Source organism: Triticum aestivum, chromosome 2D (genome assembly GCF_018294505.1).
Source record: "Triticum aestivum cultivar Chinese Spring chromosome 2D, IWGSC CS RefSeq v2.1, whole genome shotgun sequence".
In the NCBI taxonomy this organism is placed as follows: domain Eukaryota; kingdom Viridiplantae; phylum Streptophyta; class Magnoliopsida; order Poales; family Poaceae; genus Triticum; species Triticum aestivum.
Window position 1 is genome coordinate 2,796,564 of NC_057799.1, and position 9,412 is coordinate 2,805,975.

Genomic DNA, 9,412 nt, shown 5'->3' on the forward strand with positions numbered 1-9,412 from the left:
GGAGCGACCCGTGAGACGTGAGAACTACTTTAAAAGTTACTCGTAGGAACTCAAGACCATGCGATGATTATCACTACGAGTACGTGCTCGCTGCGAGGGACACAATTACCATGGACTCAAGACTGGTCGATGAATTTACATCATTTCTCATACAACAAAGTAATAAATGGCAACACATTGGTTGTTTTCAGTAGAAAAAAGAGATAAATTTTGATGCATGAATGCCTTTATTATTCGATGATAATGTGGTTGTGGAAAGCATAAAATGTCCAAGTGCTCGGTAAGTACGTTTATTACATTTGCCGCTTCTTCAGCTTAAGTATGAGCCCATTTTTGATCTTCAGTATACAAGACTGCTTGGGCTGTATGCTTTGCCCTTTCATCAGCTCCACGTCGAAGCTCCACATTGTTGAGGCGATGACGGTCTTCATCTGCATAACCGCAATTTCCTTGCCGGGGCATATCCTTGGGCCTGAGTTGAAAGCCAAGAACTTGTGAGATGGCACGTACCTCAGGTTGCCATCGTCTGACAGCCACCTTTCAGGATTATAGTTGAGGCAATCATTACCCCACAGGTCCTCCATTCTCCCCATGGAGTCGACAGAAATAAAGATGGTGTCGCCACTGCGCACCTTATGGCCACTCGGCATGATATCATCGGTGGCTACCGTCTTGCACTCAATAGGCCCCGGTGGGTACAACCTAAGAGTCTCATACAAGACGGCTCTTAGATAGACTAGAGATTTTGTCTCTTCCGGCTCAAAGATCACCATGGCACTTGCACTGGATGCTGCTTTGCTTGATGCAATGGGTGAGAGTTCATTGCGGATGGTTGACACGACGTTAGGGTTCTGGGAAAGGTTGTAGAAGACCCATGTCAGGGTTGCTGTAACTGTGTCCCTCGCAGCGAGGAAGTAGCTGATAATCATCGCAAGCACCAATTCATCATCTGCATAGTCAGGATCATTGAGGAACGGAGGCATAATATCCACACCACTGTGGTCATTACCAGTATGGCATGTGTTGGTCTTCCACCTGTCCATCATCTCCACGACGAACCTTCGAAGCACTGTGTGCGATGTGCTGAGCTTTCTCTCGGGGCCGATGTTTAGCCGCCTCATCAGTTTCCAGCAAGAAGTTGGCATCACATGCTGGAAAAATCCCACCTCCATGACCGTGTCCAAGGCAACCGCTACGTCCATGGGAGGCAAGTCCGAGGATAGGAGGCCAGGGTCCACGCCAAAGAGAGACGTAGCAGATAGGTCAAACATAAACCTCGACATCATTTCTTGCATGTCGAATGGGGTTTCGATGCTCACCATGTGGGCAAACAATGGGAGGAGGCTGTTCTTTACCTTGTCGACGCAGTAACTCGCAAGGTTGTCCAGCAACCGCGGGCTGTTGAGCACGCCCTTGACTTTGGCGCGCATCCGATGAGCTGGCTCACCATCAATTGTGAAGAGGCTGCCACCCATGATATCGAAGATAGCAGCGAACTCTGCACCCTTTGGAAAGTTAGGGTAGTTGGTAGTGAAAATGTGCTGGATGTTCGCAGGATTGCATGTGACGAAGAACCGCATCCCCATCCCAGGAGGGCCGTGTGCCCTGAAGTCGTGGCTTGATCCAGTGAGGACCAGGGTGAAATAGGCAGGCATGTTGTGGAGGTTGGCCACAAAGGAAGGGAACATGTGTAGTATTGGCCAGTTTATGGGGAGTGCCATGGAGATGGGCAGGATCCACATTGTTATCCGTAGTGTGGGATATGCTGCCACTTAGATTTATCTTCAATGGACATGCTATGGCTTCATATATATAGATGAGTTCCCTCCATGGCCATATGCTAGCAGCGAGCAATGTGCACACACGCTGTGTCAACATAACTATACTACTGACTTCATTGCGCTCCAAAGCAGGTGTCAGTTGACAGATTTGGTAATAAGTACTTGATAAGTTTCATTCCATATTTTTCTCCCTCCATGACATCTCGATCTCTCTATTCGTACAGTGTCTTGCTTGATTGAAGTTGAACCAATAATTGAACCACGTTGACGCCAACCGGAAACTGGCAAACTATCCACCTTCATTATCCAAGCAATTAATAGATGAAAGCTGGCCACTCATGGTGCCTCGTTGATTGAAATTGGCCCAAGTTTTTTGATCCCGGATGGGGGGGAAACACCGTCTGCAAATAGCATATGAAACCATGCCACTTGTGGCGCCTCACTAATAATTGAAACACGTTGGCACCAATCGGAAGCTGGCAAACATTCTCAGCTTCATCGTCCAAGAAATTGTTTGGACAAACCTTGGGATGAACCCTAGCTAGCTAGCTAGCTCTCTCTCTCATTCGCTCAGATTGAAATGGAATAAGGAACACACTGGACACAAGGTTTTTCCGGGGACGAACGCCTCGCCGCACGAACGGCGCCTAAGTTTTGTTAATCTGTGCACATACCCGGCTGACTACAAACACAGGTTACATGGCGACCTTTTATACCTGACTCGCTAAGCAACTAACTTCAACGGACCCTCAAGCTCACGTCCGCCCGAGCTCCTCAAGACCCGGACTCCTCTCGTCGTGAGCCATCTGCTCTACCGCAAGAGCTGCAAATCGTCCGAGCTTGCCGCTGGATCATGCCGAACGCTCCCGCGATCAATGCCTATGACTTACCTGCACATGCACGTCCACTAACAAACTCTGTGCATGCTAGTTTCTAACTGGCACACGACGCACACGCACACGCACACACGCACAGTTGTCACGGCCATGGACCCACGCCCGGCTCGACCAACACACACACACACTGATCAACCCCTCGTGGCTTATTCCTAACAAAAATCACCAGATGAATCTAGCCGCTCATGGGGCCTCATTGATTGAATTTGACCCAAGGGGTTGGATCCCATAAAAAAATAATTCACCATCCCTAAATAGAAGATGAAACTATGCCACTTTGTGCCGTTTCACTAATAATTGAACCATATTGACGCCAGTCGGAAGCTGGCAAACTATTCACCTTCATTGTGGTGAAAGTTGGCTGCTCATGGCGCCTGGTTGATTGATGTTGACCCAAGGTTTGAATCCGGGATAAAAAAAACTTGTTGGCCGGGCACCGATATTTTTGGTTACCACGGTAACCAAAAAATACCGGGCGGTTACCGGTCGAATGTTTTGAACGAATTTTGGATTGGGAAAGTGAGTCCAAATTTTAGTCAAAATTCATTTAAATTCAAAAATTCAGGATTTTGTTTTGATAAGGCGATTTCTCTTGGGCTACCGAGATTTGCGGTTATCGCATGGTAACTAATTTTTTTGCTCGGTACCCAAAACCTTGAGTTGAACCGTGTTGATACCAACTGGATAGAAGGTGACAAACTATTCACCGTCATCCTCCAAGAAGCTAAATGGTGAAGGCAAGACGTTCATGGTGTCATACTGATTAAAGTTGAACCACGTTTTTCACGTGACAAACTACTTCACTGTTATCGTCCAGCTAATCTTACTTTTTTAAGAAGTTGATCCTCACTACTCCCAATTCTCTGTACATGCACACTATCCACATAAGCGTTCAATTTGCAAACATCAATCCCCACTACATAATTCTTAATATATTTCTCAATTATTTCATTTGAGAAAACCATGCAGTTTTTGACGTCAACAGTCTTTTAACAGAAGAAGAGAGAGATTGGAGGCCTGGGTACAACACCAGGCAACCCGTCAGGATTTTGGCAAAAGCCGTCTACGTGCGTGCCTTTGCAATTAATATCATCGAAGAGTAAGTGGTATCTTCCTGGTGATCACCTCCAATCTCGGTAGTAGTGGTCTCTTTGATTTTACGCTTTCAACTTTCTTGAGCATTCAAACAAAGTGGAGATCAGTATATCAACTACCATATATAGTACCTTGCTTATTAGTAGTTGCAACATAGTTTGATTTAACAAGTTATAAACAAATGTATGATTTTGCTGGTACCTTTGATATTTTTATTTATCTTTTCTAAGGTGCTGATTGGATTTAAATTTTTGTCTGACTGGCCATAAAGGGAAGATTGAAGTAAATCTCTACATGTTGCGATGGATGATGGTTGTCAACTACTTTTAGCGGTACTCTAAAAAATATTAATCTTCAACTTGCAAAATTAAATCACCTGGGCAACATATGCCTTTGACAAATACTTATGTTTATCAAATCATCTTTAGTATCCGTGTATATATATAACAACCGATGTTCAATGTTACATGGCAATATAGTTAACCTTCAAAACACTAATTGAAAAGTTCTATCATGTTCCACTAAAAAAAGATATGTCCTATTTCGTGAGTACTCGAACACATGCCAATTTCTTGCGAACCACACCCAAAAGAGATCGCTGCTCCATTAGTAGAAGACAACTTTTATCATCTATTGAAACCAAGACGTTTAGCAGTAACAAGACTACTAGATGTCCCGCGACAACGTGCAGGGTATCCATCTAGTTATCATATGAAAGCAAGTACTCTAGGCGTCTCATTGATTGATTGAAGTGTCCTCCAATTAACTAACTATTCACCTTCATCGTCCAAGCGCTTAACACATGAAAGCAAGCCGCTCATGGTGTTATATTGATTGAAGTTGAATCACGTTTTTCACGTGACAGACTACTTCACTGTATTAGCATAAATTTGCCTCTAAGTCCGCTAATATTATGATTTTTATTTATCAAAAGATATCTTAGCTGCTAATTTTCTTTTCACATAGATTATCATTTAGTGCCGCCATCTACCATTTACTCCGAGAGCTCAAAGCAACATGGTTAAAAAATGAATTCATTTTTATGCCATTTGGCGGTGCTTCTCTCTTCATAGCTGCTAAACTACAAGTCACCCAATTAGCATCACATGTTAGAAAACCGAAAAAATATGTATGAGATTAATATTTTGACACCCAAGATCAAAATTGGCAGATGTCATTAGTAGTATTTTCGACTCGCAAGATCAAAACAGAAACATGATTAATAGTATTTTACATTATACATATAGTGCTAACCTTAGCTGAGAGATCGATCATATTAAAGGTCCAATTGGCCGGCTTGCAGCACGGCCGCATCGTCAAAGCACCAGCTAGTAGCACGGCAGCACTCTCGCAGCATTGGCACACAACACGTCGATGGCAGTCGCAGCACCACTGTGTTGTTGCAGCACCGGCCGGTAAGTGACTAAATATGCACGTAACGTAAATAAATGATATACGGAAAAAGATGCTGCATTGTAGCTAGCTTTTTCTACAATGTATAGTCAGCATGAATGGCTTCATACTTGACTGAATTATAAGTACGTACCTGGTTCATGCGCGGTTGCTGCAACAATATTGGAGTAACTAGCTAGCTTTCTGGAGTTGATGCACGTAACATAACATGTGAAACAGTGTGTCATGGCCTCAGCACCCACGCGAATAAAAAGACAGGCGGACTGATTGGGTGAATCAGACGGCTGACAAAGTGGACTTATGGATCGATCGGGTGGCTAGGCAACCGGCTGATTCCGTGTGAGGATCATCCGGCCGATTTGTAGCAGCAGCCTTATTTATTTTGTGTTCAAAAAGTATTTTAGGGAAAAGTTACATGAAAGGAGATAATATAACTTCTCCACTGTAAAAGAATCAACTGATGAGCTTAATTGACTGAAGGGCTCATTTACATACTGTACCAACCAGTCACTGAAAATCTGAATCACATATGAGCAGAGCCGGAAAATGGTACAATCTTCCTCTCCCACATAAATTTAGCGATATGAGCGCACGATTTAGTAAGAACTGGACTGTGGATTTGCCAAATCAAACACAGTACTAATTTATCAGGCTCCATACGTGCAAACATTTCGGTTCATCTGACATGCAACACATACGTACATGTTACACACATTGAAACATGAGCTCGGTACGCCTTTATTTTTTCCCAACCTCCGCATCCTACGTGTACACACATGACACATGACCGATCTAATTAAACACGGGATATGGAAAACAAACAGAAGTTGAAGGTACATAAGAAAACAAATACTTAATGCATGTCTGTATGAGGTACACAGAGTAGTAGCTAGATGGGAATGGGATTGACAAAGAGGCTCTTGATGATGTCTTCAAGATGCGAGCTGAAGGTGAAAGCATCTTTCCTATCACCATAGTACACCGGCCCGCTGAGAGTGAAGTTGATGACCCGTTGCACCGCAGGCAGCAGATCATGACCATGTTTGAATCGAGCTTGGTTGGTGGTCTTCCACTCATCTTCTATCATCGAGTCGATGGCAGCAAAGGCGACCTCCTCTGTGACCTTGTGCTCACTAGCGTAGCACTCCATGCAGTTGGCCACGTCCCTGTTGTTCCGGGGCTGCATGAATGTTTCCGTTAATTTAATTAATTCAATATTTTCTAGAGATTAGCCAATTACAAATCAATATGGTTAATTGCACATATATGTATGTTTACCAACATACTTTGGATGAAGCAGCAAGGTCATTCATTAGGCGCCCAATCCTGGCGCATGCCATGACGACATCAGGGTATCCAAGTACCCACTCCAGTGCTCCCTCCGGCATTTCATCACCCATGCAAACCATCGCATACACACATAGCTCTATCGCGCCTATGGACATGGCACCCAAATGCAATCTATCTTCAAACCTGGGCTTGTGATTTTTGTGCAACCATTCAGCTTCTTGGAGATAACAACTAGATAACTGCTGAAACTGCATTCATGCACACGAGCAAAAGTAGCGGTTAATTAAACACACAACTATTTTTTATATTAATATGCTTTCAAAAATAGACATAGAAATGATTTCCCAAGACAAACAGCATGACATGTTTTTTTACGCGAATTTCCAGCCAATCTATGTGCCTTTTGCACAAACTAGTACTGGTTAATTTTTACAACACTGACTGTTTTGTGACCAAGAACTATATGTAAGGTTTCTGTTGTCTTGTCTGGGAACAGACCATAAATACTATATCCACTTAGATGCTTTCCCGACAACAACGTCCCAACGATCCTCATGCCCCAAGCAACGAGTCTCTCAATGGCTACACTTTCTACTTACATCTCGAATCATTAGTAGATCATAAAATTTCTATGCTCCACAGAGGTACATTAGTTGAAGAAGTTGTTCATTCAAAGAAGCAAATGGTCAGGCAAGCAGAGAGACATTTTATTTCTCTTTAGCATCATCCACTACTAGTCTCCCGCCCGCAGTACTAACTCAAAAACTCATCTAGTACCTCCTTTAGGGGAGGATGGGGCCAAAGAGTAATCTCTGAGCTCTGTTAAATAAAATCGTGAGGCGTGTTTTGGTCCTTTCTATTTTATTTTCCCTGGTTGAAAAAGAATCATCCTAACCTAGTTTTACTAAAAATGTATATGTAATGTACGATCATTGCGGGCTAAAATTAATTAGACATGTTTAAAAGCCACCAGAAATCTTTTACGACATGATTGTGACGGGACATTTGTTACGCTCATGTGCAATCAATAGATGTCTTCTAAATCAAAAATGATATTAAGATACATAATTTTGTACCTCCTTCTTGATGTGATCAATCGAGTATCTCCCGTTGAGTCTCAATTCATCATCGAACTCCTTAAAGCAGATTAGCAGTTTATTATAGAACTTCTTGAGATATCCTGGAACAAGAGAAACAGCGCTCTCCTCCCATCTGCGTGACAAATTAATTAGTTCAAACAAGCACCACCAATTCATCTATTGTCGCTAGAACTAATAGTTGTTCACCACATATACAGAGATTGGCGAGAGAGATAACCTTTGTATGGCTGCATCGAGCTTCCCATACTCCTCCAAGGTGGCACCAACATCATTGGTGTCATCCAACAGTATGTGCAGAAAAAATAACTTGGCAAAGATCATCCGTGGGAGCGCGTGCTCTTCCTCGTAGAACAAAAAGTACCCCCAAAGGTAGCACTCCACCACACGATCCCGAGCAAAACTTAGCCCCACGTATCCCTTAAGATCACTATACCACCTGGAAAAAAATCCATGTATACTAACAAATTTGATAGGTAATTCCAATGAAGCATACGTATGTATATATAGTGATATAATTGGCTGGGTATATATCAGTGAACATACTCAGAAATAGCTTTGAGCTCCTTCAAGTGGACAGCCTGGAGGAGGTTAAATTCCAGCTTTGCAAGCTCTAGAAGGATTGGATTGTGCTCTGCTTCTTGTTCGTATTCTGGCATGTAGCTCAGCGCCTCCAGCCTCCTATAGGTCCTTGGTAGTGGTACATGAAGGGCACGCTTGACTTGCTCTGCTAAAGGGGATCTAAGGCTGGGTGCCATTGATTTTAGATGATGCCTTGCAAAAGAGGTGGCCTCTTCCAGTTCTGGCTCGCCATGGGTTAACACGTATGATGCATTGTAGAGACATAGGAGTCCCTTTGGATCATTTGTTATATACTCATTGAAGGTTCCATCTTCGCCCTTAAATTTTTTGAATACATCTGCAAGACATATTCATGTTAATTCATTTTCATTAAGTGTTCTTGCAAGGTATTCAATGTTAAAATGTGTAGATGGATACCTGGAGATACCCAAAGGCCATGTTCCCTGAGAAGGCGGAACCGAAGAGCTACCTCGTGGAGGTTGGAGCTACTGGGTTCATTTTCATGTATGTCACTTAGTGCAGTCTCTATCTGTATTTCAAAGAGGTGTTCTATTCCTAGGCGTTGGACTGCATCCACCAAGTTCATTCTCTCTAAACTATTACTGCAATTCTTAAACAACATCTGAACATCTTCCTTCAGTTTACCGATTCTAATCTTCATCCACTCCCCTGACCTCTGCATAAATTTATTGGTTATAATTATCCAAACTAGTCGTTAGCGTATCAATGAAATGTACGGGACAATATGGAAGCTTTATAACATGCTATCACAGTAAATGATGATTCAACCATTTGACAGATGTTCAACGATTTTGATGTATATCAAGTGTAGACATTGTATTTGCATAACTAGATGTCAAATATACAGCCTCTTGGAGTACTTTTACTTTGCTAAAGCTAACAACTTGCAAATTTGAATTCAAGAAATATATTTGACAGCTTAATTAGATTTTTTTTCATTTACGGCTATAGAAAAAAGGTCAGGTCATATTAAACATATACTTTGACTTTATTGAAGGAGGAATTTGTGGTGTTGATAGTCAGGTGGAGGCCATAGGCCTTTTGGATAGCACCGCGGGGGGAACCGGGGAGCCCATTTTTTGCACAGAAAAATTTAGTATAGACCAAATCTTGGCAACGTTTGATATGCTGTGATTGGCTTTGTCTAGGTTAGAGGGGCCACTTCCAAATAATGAATGTGTGAGCCCATATGTCTTGAATTTGTTATTCTTCAATCTTTATAATTGATGTTCGAATT

The 9,412-nt window shown here is 42.6% G+C and overlaps 2 protein-coding genes across 2 annotated transcripts; both read right to left on the reverse strand.

Annotated features, from left to right (window-relative positions):
- Positions 1 to 285: 285 nt before the first annotated feature.
- Positions 286 to 1,742, reverse strand: LOC123048117 (noroxomaritidine synthase 1-like). Its single transcript, XM_044471284.1, has one exon. It carries the CDS (start codon positions 1,740 to 1,742, stop codon positions 294 to 296), a length of 1,449 nt encoding a protein of 482 aa, XP_044327219.1. The 3' UTR covers positions 286 to 293.
- A 4,332-nt stretch (positions 1,743 to 6,074) lies between these two features.
- On the reverse strand, positions 6,075 to 8,740 carry LOC123048118 (tau-cadinol synthase). Its single transcript, XM_044471286.1, has 7 exons — positions 8,572 to 8,740; positions 8,119 to 8,491; positions 7,793 to 8,011; positions 7,552 to 7,687; positions 7,253 to 7,294; positions 6,472 to 6,723; positions 6,075 to 6,365 (listed from the first exon to the last, which is right to left on the reverse strand). The coding sequence occupies exons 1-7, from the start codon at positions 8,738 to 8,740 to the stop codon at positions 6,075 to 6,077; spliced, it is 1,482 nt and encodes a 493-aa protein (XP_044327221.1).
- Between the last annotated feature and the right edge of the window lie 672 nt (positions 8,741 to 9,412).